We start from the raw sequence: 26,975 nt of genomic DNA on the forward strand, positions 1-26,975 counted from the left end.
AAGCACTTTCCAACCGAAAACCCGGAAGCAACCAAAAACCCGGAAGCGCCGTCGAAACAAGATGGCGGCGCCGAAGCTTTGCGACCCGGTAAAAAATGATCCACGGACCAGTACCGGTCCGGGGACCGGTGGTTGGGGACCCCTGACTTAGGGGGCAGAAATACTGAACTGGATGTCCATCTCCCAAATGCAGCCTCTTCTCTCTCCCTTCCTCCTTTATGGCCATCTTTTCCATTCTCAAATTGGCTGCGACATAGAGAAAAGCTTAAAGCTAAAGGACTCAAGCAAGGCATCCCAAAGTGATTTATGTAGGCAATAACATGGGACTACAGTAAAGCATGCCAGTGTGACCCTAAAATATTCTTCAAGCCATTCCAAGCATGCAAATATAGTCATGCTGGTAGTGGCAAAGAATATTACCAATCACACTTTATACCATTTATGCTCTTGCATGCCTACATTCCTTTAAACTGACTGGTGAGCTATTAAGCCTTCAGTTGGATTTGCAGCTTATAGCCTGAGATTCAGAACTCCATTTAACTACGCAATTCTTGACAGCCTTGGGGGAAGTAACTTTGGCTCAGCAACTTTGTCTGTGATATCCATATTAACATATTGCCACTACAACAGAGGTGGTATTCAGCAGGTTCTCACCAGTTCTGGAGAACCGGTAGTGGAAATTTTGAGTAGTTTGGAGAACCGGCAAAAACCACCTCTGACTGGAGATTTTACAGTATCCTTCCCCTGCTACGCCCATCAAGCCACGCCCACATAACCGGTAATAAAAAAAGTTTGAATCCCACCACTGCACTACAAGTACTGTAGTCTTCAACTTGCAACCTCTGTTCGGACCGGAACATCCCTTGATAGCTAGTTGGTCATTAAATGAGTCATGCCTGATTTTCATTTGCTGCTATTGTTAAGCAAATGGTGTGGCATTTATTAAGCGAATCACACAGTCACTGAGCAAATCCAGCTTTCTTCATTGACTGTGCTTGCTGGAAGCTGGCTGGGGAAGTCACAAACGATGATCACGTGACTCCAGGACGTTGCAACCATCGCAAATCCACGCTGGTTGACGAATTTTGATTACGTGACCGCAAGGACACTACAACGGTCATAAGTGCAAGGACTAGTAGTAAGTTACTTTTTTCAGGGCTGTCATAACCTCAAACTGTCACTAAAGGAATGGCTCTATAAGTTAAGGACTGCCTTTAATGACTTGTCCGCTTTCTCCATTCTGTTTCATGGTCAGAGATTAGACATGGATCAGATGCAGAGGGTTATAAGGGGGTTATCCCAGAAACCCTAGAATGCCCCAACCAGCCGGTGCAATGCAGGGAGTACTAGCTTAGATGGACTAATGGTTTCATTTTGTATTAAATGTTCTATATCCGTGATGTTGAACCTATGGCACGTGTGCCACAGGTGACATGCAGAGCCATTTGTGTGGGCACGCGAGCCCAGCCACACTTACCTGCACTATGCATGCGCGCGCCTCCCAGCTGATTTTTGGCCCATTTGAGGCCATTTTCGCCCTCCCGGGGGCTTGAGAGAAGCCTCTGCAGCCTTTGAAGGCCAAAAAATGGGCCTTCTGGAAATACCGGAAGTACTGAAACCGGAAGTGCCGAAACAGGCCCATTTTTCAGCCTCCAAAGGTTGCAGAGGCTTCCCTTGAGCTCCCGGGAGGGCGAAAACGGCCTCAAACGGGCCGAAAATCAGCTGGGAGGCACATGCCTGCACAGTGCTGGTAAGGGGGTGGAGGGGTTGTGCGCGCATGCGCAGGGGGGGTAGGGCGCATTGAATTGCGGGTGCTAGCACATGCACACTTTCGGCACACCACAACAAAAAGGTTTGCCATCAATGTTCTATATTGTGATCCAACATAGAACATTTCACCTATGACCTTAGATAGTTATCAATTAATTATCAATTAGTTAAAGCTTTTCCCAACAGGATTTTCTTCAGGTCCCCTTCCAAACTTTTGCCTATGTTGCTTGAGAATCATGACAGTTGACTCCCGAATTCCAGGACCGGAAGTCAGCCTATATCCTGTATACCTTGCTGTTTTAGCCAAACATACTAGATTCCGGTATGTCAAGACTCCAGAACTTTCCTTGCTCAGTTTACCTACTTTTCAAGAAATCTAGCACAATAAGTCATGGCAGAAATAATTCTACTAATAAAGCCACAGGTCTCACTCAGCAAGTGACTTCTCGGGGCTTTGTAGGATGGCCATAGTGATGACAACTGCTTCACCAACAGCAGGGTTGGGATGCTACCGGTTCTGCCCGGTTCCATAGAACCGGTAGCTCTGAAGAGCAGCAGACACAGTACCGGTCCTGTGTCTGCTGCTGTTTGGCTTGCCTGCCTGCCCAGGCTCTTACCTGTCCTTTATTTCCTGCTTTTTCAACCTCCGCTGCATTGCGTGGCACAGCTGAGGTTGAAACAGCAGGAAAAAAAAGGTGTTTTTCAAACGCTGTGCACCCGTGCGCAGTGCTTATCAGCTGTCCGGGAGGCACAGCTTTCCGTGAATTACATGCACGTGCAGTAGTAACACCGGTTGAGTCCCACCATGACCAACAGGTTAGTCAATTCTGCCCAGCAGGGAAAGCAGTTACCAAAACCTGTCTTTAATATTGATGGAAAAAGGCATGCACAACTGCTGTGTAGTTGGATGGAGGCTTTACAGACACCTTTCAAATCGCTTGAACGGGTCCTTGAATTGCTGTTGCTTGTTCTGAAGAATGCTAATTCCACGTGAATGAAATAGCTGTCCTAGGAATCATTCAAGATTTCCTAAGGGCGAGTGGAAGAACTTCCTCTTGCTTCCGCCTTTGGCCCTTGCTGTGCATGTGTGATTAGTCATTCAGGTGTGGAGTCAGGCGGGGAAGGGAACACTGGTAAGTGCCGCAAGGGAGTGGCAACACTGACTGCAAGGGATCATGGCCAGTTTGTCTGTGCTTCCATGCTCTGCTTGTGACCTTTCACCTAGGCCCAAAAGAGTTTCAACCTTCTTCCCATGTCTCTCAAATCAATACAGGCAGTCCTCGCTTAGTGACCACAGTTGGCAACTCCATAACTAAGTTCCCCAGTCACTTAACAGAAGTTCACATGACCGTGACAGCCCTTATGCCACTTCCCGTTCGGTCATTAAGCGAGAGATCGTGTGACTGCGACTTGCGATTTTACTTTCGCATTCTCCATGAATTCTGCTTGCGGGAAGCTGGTGGCAAAGGAAATGGTGACTCCGTGACCATGGGATATTGTGACGTTTGTAAATGCAAAGATTGGTTGCAAAGGTGTGTTCTTTTACATTATTATAACTCTGAATTAAATGAGTTCAATGAGAGAATTGGTAAGCTAGGACTACCTGTAAGAACGGCAAGGAAATGGCAATCTGCCAGCAAATTGCTGGAATAAGCAGCTCCAAGATTGGCCCGTGTAACACCCCAAATGGCATGGGAATTTTAAAAAAATGACATCAATCACTGGTAATCAATAGATAATACAAGGAGAAAGAAGCAGTGGAAGATTGGCAGTATATTCATTAAGAAGTATCAATAAACACTTAGCAGAATCTATGGCAGTAGTGGCTAACCTTTTTGGGCTCCTGTACCAAAAATTGTGCGTGCGCTTGCACGCTCGCACTCGTGTGCCAGCACCCAGAAGGCCCCTACGCATGCACACGTAATCCCCACCTACCCATTGGCCCCCGCCACCCCCTTACCTGCACTGTGCCTCACAGCTGATTTTCGGCCGGTTTGAGGCCTTTTTCGGCCTCCCAAAGGCTTGAGGAAGGCTTCTGCAGGCTTTGCAGGCCGAAAACTAGCCCCGTTTCATCACTTCTGGTATTTTCAGAAAAACAGGAAGTGACAAAACGGGGCTCGTTTTCGGTCTGCAAAGCCTGCAGAAGTTTGCAGAAGCCTTCCTCAAGCCTTTGGGAAGTCAAAAAAGGCCTCAAACCGGCCGAAAATCAGCTGTGAGGCGCATGCATGCCCAGTGCGGTAAGTTTGCCTGCAGCTCGTGTGCCAACACAAATGGCTCTACATGCCATAGGTTCGCCATCACAGATCTATGGTATGATATGTCAGAAGATGAGGGGGAACACTACTTTTAAGACAGGAGCAAGTAAATATGGATTTAAACTGATTCTGTAGTAGCTGAGGACTAGGGATATATATCTTGTAAAAAAAGGTTAAACAAGCTCTTTTTGCCATAGTTAATGGGATGTCAGGATGAGCCACAGATAACTAGATAACTTAATGGGATGGTCTTATCCTGCCACTAATATTGAAATAAGATTCAGATATCAGTCAGTCACCTTCCATGTTGGATGCTTCTTTTTATGTATAAGAAAGCTTCATTTTATTGTTCACCTCCAGTGGCAAAATCGATGGAATTTCAGATGGGAATGGCAGATTGGAAACCTGACATGTGGGATGGGCACAGTCCATTGGAATTGAGTGGATTTATTACATACTCAGTTAGGAAGCTGCCTCATTCAGAACCAGACCATGGGTTTCTCTAGTCTAGTCCCTTGTTTCTCAACCTTGGTCACTTGAAGATGGGTGAACTTCAACTCCCAGAATTCCTCAAATAGCTTGGCTGGCTGGGGAATTCTGGGAGTTGAAGTCTACCCATCTTCAAGGTTGAGAAGCGCTGTTCTAGTCTAATAGGGGTACCGTAGGAGGTTTTTTTTACAGATGCCCAGAGTGCTATATTGTGGGAAGATGGAATGTAAATTTAATGAATAAACAAAAGTAATGCACCTAAGTTGTAATCTGAAAACACCCAGTCTGCATACATACATTAATACACTCTGGCAATGGCATAAACTCAAACATGTTGACTTCAGGATATGCATGCTCAACTGTGTATGTATGGTAAGGCTAGTTTCACCCTTTTAACATGCAATGGCTGTTTTTCTGATATCAATATTGTTGCCTTATTTGGTACAAACAGTATTAAAACCAACAGAAGTTCTGTGCCAAGCCTTTATCAACCAAGACAGCACTCAACAGCTCCGGTTATGGTTGCCTCAGTGGCAACTTATCACCTATCACGCAACCCCATTTCCTATGACTTATTTCTGGTCTCCCAATTTCTACTCTGGGTTCCACATTTCTTGTCTGTTGGTCTTCTCACCCCGTTTCTTCCTGTGTAAGTGAGTCATCCCAAGGCAAGAATGTTGGGGACATCATGGTTGTGAAAGACGGTCAAAGAATCCTTGAGTTCATACTGGCCAAGTGGGGCAATCAAGCTGTAGGGTCAATGGGTCATGCTGGGTCAATGGGTCATGCATAAACTTTCCCAATATTTAGATCAAGGAAGAAGGTCTATAGATTGGAGTCTTCTTATCTAAGGTATCTGGGTGTTTGTTGTAGAAAACTTCATCCTATTCATGAACATGGGATGGGTCCACCCGGCAGTTATCCAATGGTTGAAATGAAGGGAGCTGGTCTACTCAAGACCTGACCAGTTCCTTGAAGTTCCTGCTCCAGGATCTGAATTTTTCTGCTCTTCTGGCCCTTCAAGAGCATTCAGAAAACCATAAGCCACCTTACCTGGTTTCATCTTTGCTATCCCCCCCCCCCATCACTTGTATTCCCCCGGTTCCTATGAAGTCCGTCTGTCTTGGGTGGAGCTGTGGTTAATTTACTGACCTCTCCAGCTTCTCATTGGAGTAGGCGCCCCCTGGAAGGATTATCGCAACTCCCCGCCCCTCGTTACTTCGGATCAGGAGCCGCACCTCTACGGGAGGGAGGTTTTCTACCCCGGATTTGTCTTGCTCTGAGCTCATCCCGGGGGCGGCGTCTCTCTCCCTCCTCCCTGCGACTCCCTCCATTTCTTGCCGTCGCCCCCTCCCTGCTCTCTCTTTCCTCCCGCCGACTCTGCTCTTTACCAATTAAGGCTTGCTGAGCCGCCCGGCCGGCCGGTGTCCTCCCGCCACCCCCCATCGCTCGGCCATTCCGTGCCGAACTCCGGCCCGAGACGTACCGTCCGTCCGCTCCTCCATCCGTCCGTGGCGGCGGGGCAGGCGGCTACGCCACACTCCCGGAGGAGCCGTCGATCCGAAGAGGTGAGGAGGGACCACGGGACGGAGGAACTGGGGAAGCCGGAGGGACGAGGGGACTGGGGAATCGCCCGCAAGGTTGGGGATGTTAGCCAGGCAGACGGCGCGGGAAGAGGAAGCGGGAGCAGGGATGGACGGAGAAGGGCGAGAAGCAGAATGGGAAGGGAAGCGCCGGGGCGAGAAGAGGCAGGGACTCTGGATGGCGGACTGAAGGGAAAGGATGGGGCGAACGCGGGCCGGACAGAAAAGAGACGGGAATCCAAACGGAGCAAAATAGGAGAAGGAAGGGAGGAAGGAAGGAAGGAAGGAAGGAAGGAAGGAAGGAAGAAAGAAAGAAAGAAAGAAAGAAAGAAAGAAAGAAAGAAAGAAAGAAAGAAAGAAAGGAAAGAAAGAAAGAAAGAAAGAAAGAAAGAAAGAAAGAAAGAAAGAAAGAAGAAAGATATTGAAGGGACAGTGGAATAAGTAGCATCTCTAGGCAGAGAGGATGCGTGAGCTCTGGGAAGAGTCAATGTGGAAAGAGGGGGATAAGAAGCGATTCCAGCTTCTAACTCAAAGCTGAGAGATTGGAGCTATATTGCCTCTCTCCCTTGACACTCTGGAGAGAGCAGGATCCCAGAACTTTATATGTATGCACATTGGCAGATGTCTTTCCCATCTTTATGGGCATTGGAAAGTGTTCATTCAAGACCATGGCAATGTAAAAGTTCTTGGACATGCTGTTCCATCTTTATCGTTTTTGCCAAGGGGCTAGAAAAATCACATCACCCGTAAATCAGGACTTGTGGTCAAACCCACATATTGAATCTCCTGCTGATTGTGGTAGCATGTCGCAATTGCTATAGCCACTTGACAGGAAGATATGGTTAATTTGGTAATTAAGCACAAATTCCCTGATAAATCAAAGATTCTCTTCTCATCATAGATAGCCAGCCTGGAACTATATGTCTATCTGTTTAGAAAAACAAGCCGGGAAGACTAGCTGGGAGTTTGGGAGCCTGTAATTGTTGTAATGTGGTTGCAAGATTGCTCTCTGAATTAGTAGCTGAGACTATTGCTCAACAAAGTTAGCAATCGGTAGAGGAGGCTACAATTTCTACTCCACTGGATAAGCATGGCTTTGAAATCAGACAAAGCTAAGAGATGTGGATGCTGAACAAGTAAAATGAAAATAGCTGCCCTACCACTATCACCATAGCTTTAGGTTGGATGCCATCTGCCAAGAAACTCTTCTCCCAAAATTCAGTTGAAATTGTATTCCTGTCCATCTGAGCTTGCAAAGAATTCCCTAAAGAATTGTGTCTTCCAGATAGGAGAAATGAATACTTGGAACAGTTTTTAATCATTCTAGACTATAAAAGGAGTGTTAAATATGTATCAGACTAAACTTATTTGTCAAAAGTGATTTCTAAAATATGTGTCCATCATGCTTGATTGCATGACGTAAAGCCCAAATTTCTGGCTGCTTTTTCTTATAATGGCCATACATAGGCAATCATATATTCATTCTCTTGAGAAAATTTCTGAGACTAAAAAAATGTCACCCACAACATCACAGTATTAGTCACAAAGTGCCACTTATCAAGTGTTAGCTACATATGTGTGGAGATGGTGAAGACAAGGGTGAGGAATGTATTTCAAAGCAAATTCGCTCTGTGAACCTCCCGCTATTCCATTTGAGAAATTTTTCATCTTTCTTACCCTCATAACAACCTCTAACCAAAGGGTAGTCTGAGAGACAAACATTCATAAACAGCCAATAAACATTGCTCAGAATCCAAGAAGCCATAATTCCAGCAAACTTGAAAAGTGCTTTCTTTTGAACAGCCGAGTGAAAATTCTAGTGCACGTTAACAAATTGTACCAAAAGCACGCGGGGTTACAAAAGAAAAAAACAACAAGTGTTTTTATGTGTGGCATGAGATATGAATGCCTATCACTTAGAGCCTGTACTTATGGACAAGTTGGTTCTTATTTTTTCCAGGTCTCCAAATGCCATATTCAAGTTACCATACAAGGAAAATCAGTGGCTCTGATGCATATGTATTCAAAAACAAATCCTACTGCAACTGAAACATGATTACCTCAGACTAAGTTGCGTTAAAGTGAATGATGGCTGAGAATTGTGGAAACAGTAGTACCTGGAGGGTGGCACATTTTAAAAGGGTGCATCGAGCCTTTTGAACACCATTACCCCTAGGTGACATAGCCAGATACTGTAGAATAGAGAAGCAGGAAGATGATAGAGATTCTCTCCACTCCCCTTCACACGCACCCCAATTAGAAAAAAATGAGTTTCATAGATAGCTGGGTTGAGACCTTAAAACTCAAGAAATCTAATCAGTCCAGCTGCTTACATTATTTAAAGGAACTCCGCCCCTCCCAAACCTTGCATGCACTGAATGACAATTCTCACTGATCCCAAAGAACATGATATCTCTAGTCCAGTCTGAATTATATTATCCAGGACATCCTAATTTTCTGTTGAAGGTCTTCAGAAATAGGATGGGTCCCCCCTCAGTTTTGGCTGTTTGTGGTGAGGTAAAGCTTTACTGGCCACATTAATAGGCCTGAGAAGTGTAACTCGGTGATTAAAAACTTGATCACCTGCACAAGAGTATGTGGAGTTGCCTTCCGGTGAACATCCTGGCTAGTTTGGATGCATTCTTATCTTTTATTCTCCCCCTCTCTCTCTTCCGCCCTCCCTTCCCCTCTCCCGCCCTTCCAAAGAGAGAAGAGAAAGTGCCATTGTGAGGTAAGGTAGTTTCCCCTATTTGGTGCCTTCCAGAACTATCGGAATGACAGCTTCCAGAATCCCCAGCCAACATTTGGGAGAAGCAGGCTTAAGAAGTCTTTGCTTAGATCACTGAAGCCAAAATTCAAATCCACATTTAGACAGGAAGCTGGATAGGTGTCCCTGATCAGTTGCTACTTCTCAGGTCCACTGTAAAAACCAAAGGGTAAGGCAGACCCTACGTGCTGCTCTGAATTGGCTGAAGGTAAAGTCAGATTAAAGTGTAATAAGAAAGGTGAGCCTGACTTTCTATACCATTATGCTTTGGGGAACTGAAGAAGATGAAAGGGGTGCCCTATGGCTTCTTTTGTGCCTAAAATAAGGCCCCGCTTCATGCTAGGTAACCCATGAATATGGGCAGAATTCTATTGCAAAACCTGAACAGAGATGATCCAAGACTTATGGAAGCATGTATGTGCTCACTAATGGATGCTCCCTGACATCCTAACTTTGTCCTTTGAGGCACTTTCCTGAAATAACTTTAGGGCTCATCATTCCTGCAATTTTAACCACTGTTCCACCATTCTACTGTAGGTAAAGATAAGCCATACCTTGTTTTGGCTTTGGGAAATACCGCCACAGTGGCTCAAGGAACTGAACCAAGCCAACCCACCTAAAATGGATAAGGCAGCAGTCAGTTTTTAAAATACCAAGCCACCTCATTGTAGTGTGAGAGAAAGTGGCTTTGGGAAACATAAAAGCATGGCTATCAGGGGTTCAGAATGCTTGTGTAAATAATCCTTTGGCTTTATCAGGAAAAAAATGTAGAATTCTTAATCATTTCTCTCTAGAGAATGTTATTTTTCAAGGCTATCTGTTGCCCTTTAATACCCACAAGCTACATTATTATATCCACATGCCTGGAAATTCAAAGTAAAGCAATGCATTTCCAGCACAGCCATTTCCCCTCACCCTTTTATTTTATGCTTATAAGGGAAATGGAGATTCCTAACATGGAATTAAATACAGAATCAGAAGCTGTGGATTATTCCATGTTAAATTAACTAGAAACGTGGAAATTGTTTTTCCTATCTTTAAATTTGAGGACTAGCTCACTATCTTTGACCCACCCTTCATTTATTAGGGTCGCCTCTGATGCACACCACCTCCTCCCCAGCATAGCTGTTAAAAATCTCCTTAGCTGTAACCACACGTATATTTTGTATGTACACACACAATTTGATTGTGCCTCCTTCCTCTGTGGACGCCCTTCAGTTCTGCCTTCTTGCCCACTGCTACATCTCCAACCCCCAGGCCCCTGGGGAGGGTCTGTCTAGTTAAAAACCCAAAGAAATGAAACTCTCCAAATAAGGGGAAAATATGAAGACAGGTCCCTAAACTTGGAGCTCTAGAAAGGGGGGGTGGGGGGGACATTGGGAAAGGAGGCAAGCCTACCACCTATTGATGAAACCTTGGAATTGCAGGCATTTCTTTTATAACACACCCCATCCTTCCCAATCACACACAGACACACCTTTTTTTTTTTTTAGAGAATCCAATTGCTGGGCTGCTACTGCCTCCAAACACCCAGGAGGATGGAAAAATGAAAACGCCCTCTGTTTATTTTCTGTAGCACAAAAATCCGTATTTTTTTTTCCTCATTCATCATGAATGAGATACGCTCTCAATTGCTGAGGGGGGCTGCCTGGCAATCAGACAGAAGGAAATAATTGCAATTTCATATGTTATTACTGAATCCCCACTCCAATGCAGGGAATGGTCCGTGTGTCTTTCTGATATACTAAAATGAAGAAATTTGGCTCCCGGGAACAGAGCAAGAATTGACAGCCCACTCCTCCACAAGTTACCGCAGCCAAGGCCTGCAAAAAAAAAAAAAAAATGCTGCAACCTGAGGCAGGAAATCTAGTGAAAAAGAAAAAGCAGCACTAATTAATTAAATGTGCTGCCTTTCCTTAATTGAACTTAAACCTGATGTTGGGGAAAACTCTGCTCTGCTTCCACCTCTATCCTGAGCTGAGAATATCCTGCTCACAGTATCTACTCATCTGTCAATGCCCCAGCTGCCAAGAGCAACTTCTGCTGTTTTCTGAGTTAGCAGACTTCTTAAGAGTTGCAAAGGGTCTCTCTCTATCTGAGAGGGAAGCTCATGTTCTTTTGGAATAATGGAAATGAGGTTAGATTCCAAATCTCAATATTGCAGAAGCTTCAGCCAGCCTAAATGTGGACACACACCCCCAGTGGCCTCTGCATTTCTTAACAATTCTGCAATTATTGGAGGCAGCAAAATGTCTCTGGCTGCTCTTAAAGATACATACATGTTTTAGATAGTTGCCTGGAACTCACTTCTCCCGAACAGAGTTTCACAATGTCAGTAGCTTTAAGATGTGTGGATTTCAACCCTGGCCTGCATGCCAGAATTTCCCAGCCAGCAGAATTCTGGGAATTGGAAGTCCACGCATCTCAAAAGTTGCTATGGGTGAGAAACACTATCCTAGACCTTTATGAGAACTTCAATGAGACCTCAGTGTATAACTATTCTAATACAAGTAAGTAGCAGGAAAAGCCTCCAAAAGCAAAGAAAAAGAAGCTTTTTAAATGATGGCATAATTTTAAAGGCATGTTTTAAGGGGAAGGAAGCTGTCAGATGGCATATTTTTGGCTTGATAGACAAGATACTACAAATGTCAGAGAGCAGAATCTATCAGAAAGTTCTCCAATTACAGTTACTAATTTCAATGAGATTGATACAAAAAAATTTACGGGAAAATTATTCTTATGATCTTGAATGGAACCAAAAACCAAAGTGCCCTTTTCTCACAAAGCTCCCAAAAGCTTGCCTTAGTTTAATGATTGGCGTGTAGCAGATTGGTCTAAAAGTAAGTGACAATAAGAGCAAGGTGCTGCTATGTTCTGGATGCATTCTCCTTAATGAACAGAAATAAATAGATGAGCTGTTTTAAAATATATCGGTGTAATAATTGTTTGCCACAGTCTGCTGCTTGGAATGATCATTCAAAGGTACTAGTTTCATAAAGGTTAAAGACTACTGCATGGTATTTTTTGCTTCTTGAGAAAAAGAGATTTTCAGGACATCCAGGTTATTTCCTTCATTAAAAAGAGTGAACTGGATGGGGATATGCACGTGAAAGGGTAGAATTATGCTTGATAAGAAGTGCTTGATTCCTGAAGGCTTCCATTTAGTTATTTGGAGAAAATAAAGACTTGAGAAAGAAAGTGGATTGCAGCTGAGAATATGTGTTGTTCTGTTAAATCTACTTCAGATTCTGTAGATTTACCTTCTATTCCATTGGCAGAGTTTTTTGCACCATCTGTTAAAATGGCAGTTGTACCATTGATGCCCAAGCAATGCTATTTTCCATACATTTCGGTCTTTCTATTCAAATATTCACAGAAATGACAATGTGTTATTTAGGTAAATATCACACACAGCTCTACAAGCAGTACGGATACTCTAAATCCAGACATTATGCATGTGAAATTGCATAATCCAATTTATTTGAGTAGTAGAATATTTGGTCCCACAATAATACACCCAGTCTCTCATCAACAGAAAAACAGTTGAATCTGTATTGTGGGAGACAGGAAAACAAACTTGCTCTTCTTTTCGTGTGATTCATTCCACTTCCCTCATTATAACCCAGATGCTATAATAATCAATGTTTTTGCAGCTGCTTACAATCTGTTAAAAGGGACCTGCCAAATCTAAGGCTCCACCTCCCCAGTACTGTAATCTCTGTTACTTTGCTAAACTAGTGGTTTTAAATAGCGACTGTGACAGTGGTGGGATGAAATTTTTTTTTACTACCAGTTCTGTGGGTGTCCTTAGTGGGCGTGGCAGGAAAAGGATACTGAAAAATCTCCAGTCAGAGGTGGTATTTGCTAGTTCTCCAAACTACTCAAAATTTCCGCTACTGCTTCTCCAGAACTGGTCAGAACCTGCTGAATACCACCTCTGCTATGACCTATCCCAAGTATATTGTGACAGTTTGTGTAGTATGATTAACTGATTGAAAAGAGGTAGGCATTCAGTTATTTAGTTATACTGAATTGTGTCTTATCAATAATCTTACTAAGAAAATTACTTTATAATCTTTGATTTACAACCAGCATTTCTTATTGGGCAATAGTATATTGTGAGAAGCTGTGTCACTTCCTTTTCTGGAGCCATCTTGACTCCAATACAGGTGGTCCTCAACTTACAACAGTTCATTTAGTGACGTTCAAAGTTTTAATGGCACTGAAAAAAGTGACTTATGACTGTTTTTCACTGTTACAACCATTGCAGCATCCCCCATGGTCAAGTGATCAAAATTCAAACATTTGACAACTGACTCATACTTATGACAGTTGCAGTGCCCTGGGGTCATGTGATCCCCTTTTGCAAACTTCTGACAAGCAAAGTCAATGGGGAAGACAGATTCACTTAACAACCGTGTTACTAATTTAACTCCTGCAGGGATTTCACTTAACAAAAGTGGCAAGCAAGGTCGTATAAATGGTTTGTATAATGTCTCGCTTTAACAACAGAAATTTTGGCTCAGTTGTGGACGTAAGTCAAGGACTACCTGTAGCTGTAGTAAAGAGGCATTATCACATAGAAAAGCAAGATGCTCAGCCTCTATGCCTCCAGTTGGGGTGTCAAAACAGCTTGCTTCATGTTTTTCAATTGTTTAGTGTCAAGAGGAATATCTTCTGAGCATGCAGTCAGTAAATTAGTTGCTTTAGTGCAGGAGAATGACTCCAGTATGGTGTCTAAAAGCAGAAGCCGCAATAAAGGGGCACTTCTAAAAAGGTTTGGCTAACCCAGGGTTTCTCAACCATAGCAACTTTAAGACAGGTGGACTTCAACTCCCAGAATTCCCCAGCTAGCCAATTCTGGGAGTTGAAATCCACTTGTCTTAAAGTTGTAAAGCAGTTTGAGGTTTCATGCAAAGCTAACAAGCAGATCTCTAATACTGTACCTTAGTGTCACTTCCATTCCATGCATGCACATATATATCCATACATAGTTGCAGGCTAGGAATAATAGTATATTACAGGACAGCAATCCTATGAAAACGTTAACATTTGATTATTTAAAATATGGTCTGTAAGCACTAAGTAGTAATGAAAGACCAGAGTGGAGTTTGGAGTCATTGTCTGCAAAGACATAGCTGTGTGTGGATTTTATGTTTCAGGCCTTTTGGGGGGGAAAGGCATGCATAGAGGTTCTAAAATATTCAGAGAGATTGAGAATAAAAGGCAAAGGTGAACAAACTACTGTATAGTAATTGCCTGACATACCAAAAGGGAGTGTTTTCAGATAAATTTGTGATTTGTGATAAATTTTGTCCTCTGCTGTTGGGAAACAATAAGGTGCAAGTACATAGAGGAGCCTTTAGGCTGCTACTGTATTGCAAATGCCACCTGCTCTGTATTGTTTCAATATACAGTAATTGATAATCTTGTATAATGGACTAATGTTAGGCTTTTCTGCAGTATAGAAAAAATGAACTATTTGCCTGAAGCTTACTTTATTCTGAGCTCAAACAAAGAAAGCTCATTTATTCATCTTGATTACTATTTTGACAGGAAATGTAAGGGAATCAAAAATGAATGTTTTCTTTTTCTGCAAAACTCCAGCAGATGCTTCTATTCCTTGTTTGGTACTGCTTTATTATTCATTAATTTGGTCTAATGGTTAAGGCACCAGTTCAGAAACTGAGAGACTGAGTTGTAGTCTGGCCTTAGGCAAGAGTGGAATTTGGCCAGGTGACTTTGAGCCAGTCACTTTCTCTCAGCCCAACCTATTTCACAGGGTTGCTGTTGTGAGGAAAGTAGGAGGAGGAAAGACTATTAGGTATGTTTGCTGCCTTGAGTTACTGTGTGGGTAATCTACAATTATATTGACAGCCTAATACTGATGAAAACCTAATTCAAGACAAGGACCTAATAGTTAATTGCTAATACAGCGTCTAAGAATATAGGCAGATCTGATCAGGATGAATTTTTTTGTAAAATTAGGATGTTCAGTTCTGATAAATTCAATATTTCCTGATTTCGAGAGGGTCATTTAGATATTGCTCTGAGGTTTCTGATCACGATTGGTGTAATAACTGATTTATTTTTCCATAAACATTCAGCTTTATCTGCAGTTCCCAGTATTTTTAAAATTTTCCCTCAATCCTAGCATTGCTTCATATAGCAAGCAGGGGTGGGATTCTACTGGTTCTGTCCACTTCTGTAGAACCGGTTGCTTTGAAAAGCAGCAAACAGAGAGCATACATAGAACCGGTTCTAAGTCTGCTGCTGCTTTGGACTGCCGGCCCGCCCAGGCTCTTACCTGACCTTTATTTCCTGCGTTTTCAACCGCAGCTGCTTTGCGCAGCACAGCTGCAGTTGAAAAAGCAGGAAAAAAGGGCTTTTCCAACCGCTGCGTACTTGCACGCAGCGCTGCTCAGCTGTCCAGGCAGCTCAGCAGGTCGTAAATTGCACTCGCATGACTCTTGCGACTCTTGCGCGTGCAAAGTGCACATGCGTGCGTGACGCAGACCGACAGAATCGGTAGCTATACCGGTCGGATCCTATCCCTGATAGCAAGTGATTATTCTATACATGTAGACCTGATGGTGATGGTGGTGGTTGTTATTATTTAGTCTAGGATTGAAGGGAGAGCAAAGTTTGCAGGGTCGATTTGTTTCATCAGCAGTATACTGATGTTAGTTTATTTCCCTAGTAGTCAGACATCTGAAAATTATAATAAAAATGCACTGATTTCTGTGTCTCTGTTTCCACTGAGTAACATCTCTAACAGGAGGAGGGGGGAAAAACCCAAAATTTAGAGCAGAGATGGGGACTTTGTGGCCTTCCAGATGTCTTAGATTAAAACAAACCTATCTTGTCAATTCCAGCTAATATATCCAGTATCTGGAAGAATTGGAAAACTACGAGGCCTCACTCCTACTTTAGAAGGACTCACTTTTGAGTCTGATTATATTTAGTCAAGATCTAGCTTCCAATCCATATATTGATTTGTCTACTTTGCTTTGCTACCCCCGCCCCCTTCCCGCTTAAAGGAAGTGCCAGGATGAAATGACGAAAAGCAAGCTGCAACACAAAATGAGACATTTCAAAACTGATCTCAGAGAGTTGGGTGTGGTCTCTATCAACCCACTTTGCTGAATCATGACTATATAAAGAATAAGTAGAAGAACCAAATATATTGCCAGTAGAGGGCATTCCTGGGCAGCACTTTATTCTTTCTTCAAAAATCTTGCTGATTCAACAATCACTTCTTGTACTTTCTTGCCAGCTAACAATTTGTTGCCTGTCAAAATCCTGCCAAAGTCCTGGAAATATTCTATCAGCGTAACATGTTGCTGGTATCTCCTAGGCATTTCTTTGTCCTCCAAACAACATTATTCAATTCTGGTGGGCACAGGTTCAGACATGTTTTGGTGAAAAATGCTAATCCCTCCATATGTTCAAAAAAAATTAACATGGACACAATCTACCAGAAAAGCTTTCATCTTTGGCGGCATAGCAATAATAAGGGACAGGCCTCGCCCTCAGGCACCAACCATTAGCAACAGAGGTGCAGGATTTTTGCAAGCAATAGTGACTGAACATGCATATCAAGACACTGTTACAGCTTGAATGTTCCAATCCAGTCTCCCCCCACCTCCCAAAAGTTGGTACCTTCCATTGTGTTAAAACTACAAATATCAGAATTCATTGGCCCTGATTTTTGAGAATGCAGAAGATTATCATTCAGCACACCTGGAGGGGATCAGCATGTGCAGACTGTCCTAATCCGTGCGTATGTGGGTGTGCTTGAAAGGACTACACACATTCATAGGTAGCCTGTTGCACAATTAGAGCTTTGAAAAAAAGCAGATACTTCTTCCAAGAGGTTCCTTAGTCATTGCCCTTAGCTATGCTAGTCTGCCTGCCTGCCTGCCGATTAATTGCATGTATTTGTGCGTCTAAGTGCGAGAAAGCCGCGAGAAGGGTGGTGAGGACAAGACGAGACTGGCCCTGTTGCAGTCTTGTGGAAAGAGTGAGGAGGGCAAGGCAGAAAGGAAGGCAGCTACTTCTTACTCAGGTATATTCGACTCAGCTGAAGGAGACACACAAGCCAGACTGAGACAGGTAGATTCTGCGGCTCACACCTGAATTGGGCTTTCATTGCTGGGGGGGATGGGGCAGGTGAGGACAGGGATCAGGTTTTGTAAGGGGAAAAAAAAATGTAGCTCCTATTTGGTCAGTTAGTATAGGAATTAGGGAGAGGCACTAGCACAAAAGGGTTCCTCTAAGAACCTTTCCTGGTTTGGGGGTAGGAAATGGTCTGCTCCAAACCCACCTAACTGCTTAATCTCTTGGCTTCAAGCCTGTTTCCCTAGCTGGCAAGTTTGGGCGTCTGTGTACTATAGTCACCGACTGCAGGGCAGTAGATGCTGTGTTTCATCTCTTGTTTCGTAGCTGAAGAGTAGAGCGAGCTTTTCTGGCAGGCTGTTCTGCCATATTCCTTGGAATTTGACCCCCTCTTCTCTCTCTCCCCCCTTCAAAAATCCCCAGATCATTTGAGGAGGATGACTAAATTTGCCTCCCTTCCCCAAACCGCCCCTCTCCCACCCTCTTTCCCCCCTCGCCCTTTCATTTGTTTCCCAGAGTGGAAGAAAAAGTGAAGGTGGAGTGGCTCAGTGTCTGGCGGGTGAGTCACCTTGTCTGGCTCAGGCTGGAATTCCTACCCGCCCCCCCTTTTCGCCTCCCCTACTTCCTACTCCAGCATACTCCCACTACCCCACAATCCCTAGTGTTACAGAAGGGGCTTGTTCGGCTTCTCCCCAAACTTTACAGCATTGTCTTCCTAATCTATCCTATAGCGGGACTGTCCCGCCCACTCCTGTTTCCAGAACACCTTAAGTGGGGGGTGTTTTCCTCCAAATTTGGCAACTTTTAAGACTTGTGGACTTCAACTCCCAGAATTCCCCAGACAGCATGGCTGGCTGAGGAATTCTGGAAGTTGAAGTCCCCAAGTCCTAAAGTTCTTGCTGGGAGGCCAGCTTTCATAGGCTCTCAAAAGAGATGACCATGGTGCCTTGTTTGCCGGAGTTTCTTCTGTTCAGAGGTACATTGCCTTGGAAGTCCAGTTCAAGATTGCCGGCCAGCCGACAATTTAGCGGCAACTCTGTCCTCTTACTGTATATTCCCCTTTTCAGCCCACTTGGTGAGGGAATGGAAACGTATAGCCCTCCCCAATCGGGCGCCTTCCAAAATCCCCATCCAGAGCGATCTGTGGTCATCCGTGCTAGAAATTAAAGGCGCAAAGGGGAATATAACAACATGGAAAAAGCTGATATGTTTAACCAAAAGTACCCGCTCGATTTGCATAGAATTTACTTCCAAGGGAGGCCGTGCAGGATTGGGGGAAAAAAATATATATCTTTGCTTTGCTTTCGACTTTCTCTGCATCCTAAGACGGTCGCTTGCAGTGTTTTCTTACGCTGCTGGGCGATCCGATATCGAGATAACAATCATTTTTTTTCTCCCTTTGCAGTTGTAGGTTTACGAGCTTTCCAGCCTGTTCCTCTTTGTCTTTGCCTGCCTCGGGGCAGTTACTCGTTCGAGGAGAGGGCTGTACTTTTGCAGCACACGCCCCCCCCCCTCTTATAAATCTCGCCTGACCCCGCCCGGTTGAATTATCTCCCGCTCCTCTTGTGTTTCCATCTGCAGGATCCTGCGCCTTTAAACCCGGACCCAACCCACCCAAGCGCCGGGGTCCCACCCACCCTCAAGCCCAGTTAAAATGAGCGGGTCTCAAGCGCGACTCCATCAGGCCGCAGGAGCGGGTGCAGTCAGTGGCGGCGGCGGCGGCGGCGGAGGTGCCGGCGGTGCCCAGGGGGAGGTCGCTGCCGAGATGCCGGCCACCGAGAAGGACCTGGCCGAGGATGCGCCCTGGAAGAAAATCCAGCAGAACACCTTCACGCGCTGGTGCAACGAGCACCTGAAATGCGTCAACAAGCGCATCGCCAACTTGCAGGCGGATCTGGGCGACGGGCTGCGCCTCATTGCCCTGCTCGAAGTGCTGAGCCAGAAGAAGATGGGACGCAAGTACAACACGCGTCCCACCTTCCGGCAGATGCAGCTGGAGAACGTGTCGGTGGCGCTGGAGTTTCTGGAGAGAGAGAACATCAAGCTGGTCTCTATCGGTAAGTCCGGAGGTTGGGCGGGATGGAAGACTTTTTGCCCCGGCCAAGATCGTTAAGTATTCGGGGACGATCACGGGCTGGGAGTATCGAGTGAATAAGTGCGGCTACAGGGCACTGGAAACATACGGAAAAGTTTCCCCAGAAGTAGTGCGGTGAAGACTGGAAAGTGGCTGGCTGGGGGTTGGGGAGGCGTGGGGGGGGGAAGGCATCGCGTTGTTCTCAATTGGCGAGGCCCAGGTGCAGAGGGGAGGAGGAGGTGCGCGCTTTAGAGCCCCTCCCGCTTAAAGGGGGTGTGAGCCTCAGCCTGGCGGGATGCTGCCGGCGAGAGGCACCCCAAAGGGGCACCCGGGGGCGTGGGCTTGCTTGAAACCGGGGGTGGGGGGGACGACACACCGTGTTTGCAAACGGGGTACTGCTGCTTTCTGGAGCAATGGCTCGGTCGGCCGGGGCCTGTTGGAGGGGTGGGGTTGGCGGTACGACGGCGCATCTGGGCGTGGTGAGAGTGCAGTGGCCGACTCCGTTTGTGTGTGTGTGTGTGTGTGTTTGTTTTTAAAGGCGGCCTTCCTTCCCACCCTCGAGGCCTCGTTAGGAGTCTCTTCCCGGAACGGCCACCGTTTGCTGTGGACACTCTTTAATCATTCATCCTTGTGCTTCCAGCCATTTTCTGGCCTGGCACACCTCGGCTCGGGAAAGGCCCGTTAACTTCTTGGAGGCGGGCGGAGGGCAGTTTGGGAGGGAGGGAGGGTTCCACGCTTCATCTGCTTTTGATTCCAGAACCGTGGTCGATTTCCCCTTGAGCTGCCCCCTCCTTTCTTTTCCAGCCCCCACCCCCACCCCTTTCCCTTTGATCTTCCCTCCTGCCAGACATGGGGGTGGGAAACAAAGTTAGAAACTTGCAGCCGCAGAGAAAAGGGCGGGTCGGGGAGAAAAGATGTGCATGAGCCACTAGGTTTGGAGGTTGCACTTGGGAGCCTCTGGAAAGCCTTTAGTGGACTCTCTGGACCTGCAGTGCCTTTGTCTTTCTAACCAGGTCGGTACTCCAGTTTGGCACGATGATGCAGCCCTCCATGAGGCCTGGTTGCTGCTCTCTTTCAGCCACAATAGACTCTCAGCCTGTAATATTGGCATGGCTTTGTTCCAGGGAAGGAACCAGTTGGCGTGAAGCATGTTTTTTCTTTCTTTCTTTCTTTCTTTGCCATTGGACCTTACTGCAGGGTGGGAGCCTGTGGTCCTTCCTATACTGCTGGGCCTCAATGCCATTGAGTCTTAGCTGGTGTGGGAAAGAATGACGATTCTTCTGCCCACTAATATTTGGCAAGCCACTGATTTCCTATCTTGTCATATCAAAGAGGCTGGAAGCTGTAGCTTAAAATAGATCCCCAACTACTCTGGGCCACTGGGAGAGACTTAAAACTACTGGCAGCTTCCTATAAGCCTTATATGGAGAAGGAAATGGGGCTAAACTGCACTCAAGAGTGCCTGTTTGTCCTGCACTTCTAGATTACATGGGGTGGCCAAACTAGTTTATGGTGACTTGTATGTAAAAGTTGATATAAAAGGGGATTTGCTGCTTTTCTCTGCCACCTGCAGGTGGCTACATCTCCTCTACCTCCTGCTGGACTTGGTTTCTGGATGATGCTGAATTTTGCCAAGCAATTAAAGGAGGCAATGTTTAGCTCCATGGTCATTTAGTGTTTGGTCTGGGCCCATGATCAGTGGTGTGGAGGAGGTGTGTCATGAGCAGCTTTGCTTTGGCCTAGGCTGTAGAACAGAGGTCCCCAAACTTGGCAACTTTAAGACTTGTGGACTTCAACTCCCAGAATTCTCCAGTCTGGAGAATTGTGGGAGTTGAAGTCCACAAATCTTAAAGTTGCCAAGTTTGGAGACCTAGAAGAAGTACAGGGGATTCTGAACTTAGTTGGACAAAAGAGCTAATGAATAGCTTATTAGCACAGGTGCCCTCAGGTAGTCTGTTTCTCCAAAAGAAACAAGGTTTGTTATCTATATGTTGTGCTTTCTTCTATGCAGCCAGCATTGTTTAAGTTAAGATGGTCAGCCAGGTCTGTACTGATGGTCAATATTCTCCCTGGGTACATCTGAGAAAAGGAATGTGGAAGATTGCTGAAACTGCCCTTGACACATCACACTTTCTTATCAAACATTACCCTTGTCTAGAGTTAATGCTGAGCAAGGACTATAGAGCCTCCTCTTCGCCATGACGCAGAGGAAGGGGCTTAATGTGGCTTTGCAGGGGCTCTTGGGCCACATTTCCAACCGGTGACTATGACGGTTAGGAAGCCTGGAAATTCAATAACATTTGGAATATCATTGTTTTCCATTTCTAGTCTAGAACAGCCAATGTGATGGGACTATATACCACCCATATCTTCAAAGAACATAGTAGTTAGGATGTACAGTTGAACATAGCTGGAGGCAATTAAGTCAATGGTGGGTATAGTGTCTAGATGAGTATAGGAAAAAGGCTCTACAATGTATCTAGGGAACTTTGAGCTTCCCATAAATTGCATGCATAGCATCCTGGGAGGTTCAGGCTTACATAAAAAGAGCTTGATTTTATAGGGCTTCTCTTGTCTTTACATGGCATAGCTGTACTGCTGCAATCTTACTTCTACACTGCACCCTATCCCAGCAAATGGGCGTGGGGAGCATAACCTATCCAATTATTTTCTCTCTACAACCTTAATTCTGTAGGAGACAGAACCTGTGCCATAGTTTGCGACTCTCTAAAGCGCTCTTAACAGATTTTTGAAGTTTATGGTGAATTTGGCTGTGTGGATATAGCATAAGTGATAAAAAGTTTCGAGTTGTCAAATGCCTTTTTGGTAATACCGGAAGTTCAAGCCTGGGATCATTCCTGTGTTGGTTTGCTTTCTTTCTTTCTTTTTCTTTCTTTCATTCCTTTTCCTATTTTTCTAACTTTTCTTCTATATTTTATCTTATAATGTAACTTTATGTTTTTAAAAAGAATGGGGTAATTCCCTATTTGATTAAGAGCCTGACTTTGCAAATATATCAAATTGAGTAATAGAGGGTTAGCTCTGAAAGGCACTGATTTGTAAGTCTTGAGACTGAAGAAAGAACACAAAGAGGAACAAAACCAGGCCATTCTTAGGCCTGCATGGATTTCTGGCTGAACTACTGGCTGCTGGTGGCAGAGGGTGAAACTTGCAATTTGAAGGCAGGCTTATGATAAATATATAAAGCATTCTTGAAAGAACACCCTTGGTAGACCACTCTGGCATGGTTTGAATCTGCACTTGAGCTTGCCCAACATCACAATCCTAGAGAGCTGTTGTAGTGAATTTGCTACATACTGCATAACAGTTGGGGGCAGCAGCTCTAAAGTAGTCTTCGATTCGAATAGGGAGGGGGAAGGAAAACTCCTTCCATCTTTTTTCCCCCATATTAGGAGTGGGGATACTCAATGGGAAACATTTCTGTTACTAACTGGCCCTGGTCCTGCTGAAAGTTCTAGCCTGGGAATTAAGGGAAGTTGAGCATTGCAAGTTTGATGTACTGAATCACTGGACTGCAGACGCTGACTCAACCTCACAGTGGCTCAGAAGTGAAGCAAAAAGTGTGTCTCCAGGCTGTAAAAAGTGAAGCTTAGGTCTGGTATACATGTGGGTGCACGTATGCATGTCTGTCTGCTGATGGGTAGGGTGGATAAGGAAGGAAGGAAGCAGTGAATGGGCATGCGGGTTTGGCCTCCATCCTTCCCTATTAATGTTTGTAGGCTGGTTATGCCATTTGCTCCAGTTCTTCCTCCTTGGATTTGGGCACACAGATGGGTGGGCTAGGAAGCCCTTTCCTCCTCTTTGGGAGGCAGGAAGCTTGGAGGGGGGAGGGGGGGAGCAAGCCAGAAGGGAGGGGCTGAATCTAGCCTGCAGAAGGGTTATTCTTTCCCCTCCCCCTGGAAGGAGGATCCTGTTGGGATGGAGAAGCTGCTGCCTGCTGGCCATTCCATATAAGGCTAAAAAATGCTGGAGCAGCCTGCGCAGAGTGTGTGTGTGTGTGTGTGGCTGGGTGGGCGGTGCAGGGCTGGGTGGGGAGACAGTTTCTTCTTCTTCTGCCTTCTTCCTATCTGGTCCCCCTCCCCCAAATTAGTGAAGAAGGCAGGGGTTGCTTAGCCCTGACCAGTGTGCGAATGTGCAGCAGAACTCAAAACTAAAGCTTAAAACTCTGGCTCGTGCATCTCCTGGGGACCTCTTAAAAGGGGGTTCCCATCCCAGCCTTTTTCTTTCTTTTATTTTATTTTGTCAAGTGATTATTAGATAACAGGTATAAGTATAAACATGGTTATGAATACATGAAATGGATACGAATAAGGAAAAAAAAAGAAACAATAGGACAGGGACGGTAGGCATGTCTTCTTTGAGCAGGGCAGAATGAGATGCTTGGGACTTTACACCTGTGGAGGATTTATACTTAGGAAAGTGAAGTTGGGCTTGCAAATCTCACTGTCTCCCTTTGGATTCTGACTTCTGAATCCCGAGTCTTCTGTCTTCCTGCTCTTTTGTTAAATGTTTACTCAACTTAGTAGTGCTGGGTGTTCTCCGAATGCACTCAAACTCTTGACTCCTGACCTGTTGAACAGCACATAAGGTTGCATGGGTAGGAGTGGCTGGGATGAAAAGCTCAGTTTGCCCAGGGGCTTATTCCCATACCCTCCTGAATGATACGAGAGGGCTATGTATGTAATTCTCACGTAGTTTCTGACAGTCCAGAATAGGTCTAAAGTACCAGGTGGTCTATATGTGAATTGTAGAAACAAACACAAGTATTTTGCACTAGTTAGCTGGATTTTAGTTCAAGGCACTGTGTGATAACACAGGTGAGGAAAGGTAGAATCCATTAAATCTTTATTGTGCCACAAGACTCCTTCAATACAATAACTGTGCTGCTATAAATGTTCCTTATAAGGATGGCATGACGTTCTGCTTTTAATTGGAGACCTCTACATGGACCTTGGCCATGCTTCCTCAATGAGCACCCTCAAGATATGTCAGACTGCAAATTCCCACCCACCCTCATCAATGACTGGGCTGTTACTGATTTATTCAATTTGTACAGTTGCCCCAACTTGTTGACTGCTCAGCTCACATTCATAAAAAAAACTATTGGGTGAAGATGATGGAAAAAGTATTCTGAGTGGTTATGGAAGGTTGGGCATGCTGAAGTATAATATTCAGGTTGGGCCCAAATACTATAGCTACACCATATATGTGGATACTATGTAAGATTTATGTCGCATGAACAAAGAATATATATATATATGTTTGATCTAAGCCCAAGCCCCTTGTACTACATGGAATGCGTGTGGAATGTGATACCTGTGACTGCCTCAAAAACCATAAAACAAAACTGGGGAGTTGGCTAAAAGAAAATCAAGCCCTCTCAACAAATGATTAATTCAGAAGCTTAATGAAAGTAGGGAAGGTCTCCCCTTTATGCATCTTATTAAGCCAAAATAAACGGACTGATTTATGGCTTAATTCTTCAGATTTGGGGGCATTTAATCTTCTTTCTCTTAAGATCTGCCAGTAGCAGCAGCCTCAAGCTTGTGTTGCATTGCCAGATCAGGGCTGTGTGAGTGATAGCAATCAAGAAAAATGGTGTGCTGAGGTAACTCTTTACTCTTTCCATGCCGTGCTTAAAAAGCAGCTATGGTGCCTTTCTGAGTCCAGAATGAAAATTGTGCAAGCCTTCCAAATGAATTTAGCAGTTCCATTTCTTTTGCTTTGTCTCTTAAGGCACTATTTCCTTCATGGTGCACATAGGATGTAGCTGTTGTTCTGCACTCCAGAATCAGGATATGAGACATGCTCCCTCTAAGTAGCTCTTTATGCATAAAGAAACATGTGGCAGAAAATTAATATGTCATCATTTAGTGACCACAAAACTGGAACTGTCAATTCAATCGATAAACTAAATGGTCGCTAAGTGAAATCAGGATTGTGCTTATGATCTTACTTCAGTTCTCCTTTGCTTTACAGTTCTGTGAAGGTTGTAAATGTGAGGATTGGTCACACACTTAAACTTTTATCCTTGTCATAACTGCAAATGGTAGTTAAACATGGATTACTGATGGACCTACCAAGGAGTACTTATGACCTAGATTGAAAGTTTTGACAGTCAGCTCCCCTCCATGATCACATGATCCACACTTCAGGCCCTGGGCAACTGGGCCACACTTACAGCCATTTGTAGCGTCCCATGGTCCCATGATCACATTTTATGGCAGTTTTGCACAAACCCAGCATTTACTTCCAGTTTTCAGTAAAACCATATCCACAATAAACCATTGGTTTGCTTAAATGACTGATGATTTGCTTAATGACTGTGATGATTCATTTAATGATTGTTGCATGGAAGGTCATAAAATGTGATTGACTCTTTTTATGACTATCATGGGTTAGCAACCATGATGAGCGATTGTAACTCAATTACTCTAAATGCATTATGTCATTTAATTAAATTTGGAAGAACCAAATGCAGAGTTACAAAGAACAAAGAGAAAAGAATATAGGTAGTTCTCAACTTACAACAATTCATTTAGTGACTGTTGAAAGTTACAGTGGCACTGAAAAAAGTGACCTATGGCCATTTGTCACACAACCATTGCAACATCCCCGTGCTCACATGATCAAAATTCAGATGCGTGGCAACTGGTTCATATTTCTGACGGTTGCAGGGTCCCAGAGTCAAGCCAAGTCAATGGGGAATCCAGATTCACTTAACAACACGTTACTAACTTAACAAATACAGTGAGTCACTTAACAACTGTGGCAAGAAAAGTCATAAAATGGGGCAAGCTCATTTAACAAATGTTTCGCTTAACATACATTTTGGGCTCAATTGTGGTGGTAACTCAAGGCTACCTGTATGCATCCCTATGGTACAGGGTGGTTCTCAACTTACAATCACAATTGAGCTCAAACTGTCCATTCCTAAGTGAGACAGTTGTTAAGAGAGTTTGAGAAAGTTACAAATGGTGATTGCCTGACCCAGGACAGGGCAACTTTCATAAATACATGCCAATTGCCAAGCATCCAAATTTTGATCGTGTGACTGTCCGGATGCTCCCAAGTGTGAAAACCGGTCATAAGTTACTATTTCCAGTACCATTTTAACTTTGAACAGTCACTATATGAAAGATTGTAAGTCAAAGTCTACCTATAGTATTATTTTGCATATAGACAGCCATGCAAATAAGCAGTACAATTCTGCTTCTAAAACACCTTTCCCTAAGAGGTCAGCAGAGCACCATATGGGGAAGGATGTTCATTTCTGGAAATTAAATTTAAAAAAAAAAAACATTGTCACTTGAAAGACAGGTAGCCCTTCAGTCATAAAGACCTGGCCCATCACTTATTATTTGACCAGGTTCTACAGCTAGGGTCTTCAAACTTGGCAAGTGTAAGACTTGTGGACTTTAACTCCCAGAATTCCTGAGCGAGCATGACTGGAGGAGGAATTTTGGGAGTTGAAGTCCACAAGTCTTTAAAACTGTCAAGTTTGGAGACCTCTGTTCTATAGCCTGGGAACTGCATGCAGAGGAATACAATTCTATGCATACTATGCAATCTCACTTTGGAAGGTTCTCTTCCCAATATTCTATGCTATGGTGTTTTTCAGGAGTTTACTAAAATCCATCTCTTTACTGAAGCCAACTTAAAAAAAAAATCTTCCCTCCTTTTAAATATTCCTGTACTGAATGGTATATACACCAGTGTTTCTCAACCTTGGCAACATTAAGCATTTATTGGGAGTTGAAATCCATACATCTTAAAAGTTGCCAACATTGAGAAAAACTGGTATACATACATCAGAAGTACTGTATGTTTATAGTGTACTGTATATTTCTGCTTTGCATTTTAATCATCTGTTTTCAGACAGTCTGAAGTCTCAGAAT

The 26,975-nt window shown here is 44.3% G+C and overlaps 1 protein-coding gene across 5 annotated transcripts in view; it reads left to right on the top strand.

Annotated features, from left to right (window-relative positions):
* Positions 1 to 5,942: 5,942 nt before the first annotated feature.
* FLNA (filamin A) overlaps positions 5,943 to 26,975 on the top strand; it is an 88,490-nt gene continuing 67,457 nt past the window's right edge. For 4 of the 5 annotated variants that reach the window (XM_026676207.2, XM_026676209.2, XM_026676208.2 and 1 more), the window contains exons 1-2: positions 5,943 to 6,082; positions 18,564 to 19,039. In XM_026676207.2, the coding sequence (XP_026531992.2) occupies positions 18,637 to 19,039 (403 nt within the window). In that variant the 5' untranslated portion in view covers positions 5,943 to 6,082; positions 18,564 to 18,636. Of the gene's footprint in view, positions 6,083 to 16,931; positions 16,980 to 18,563; positions 19,040 to 26,975 lie in introns of those variants that run through there. The other variant, XM_087956859.1, reaches the window with a different exon arrangement.

The sequence above is a fragment of the Notechis scutatus genome, chromosome 2 (assembly GCF_049901735.1).
Source record: "Notechis scutatus isolate UNSWTSFEM ecotype Mainland chromosome 2, rNotScu1.2, whole genome shotgun sequence".
Taxonomy (NCBI): Eukaryota; Metazoa; Chordata; class Lepidosauria; order Squamata; family Elapidae; genus Notechis; species Notechis scutatus.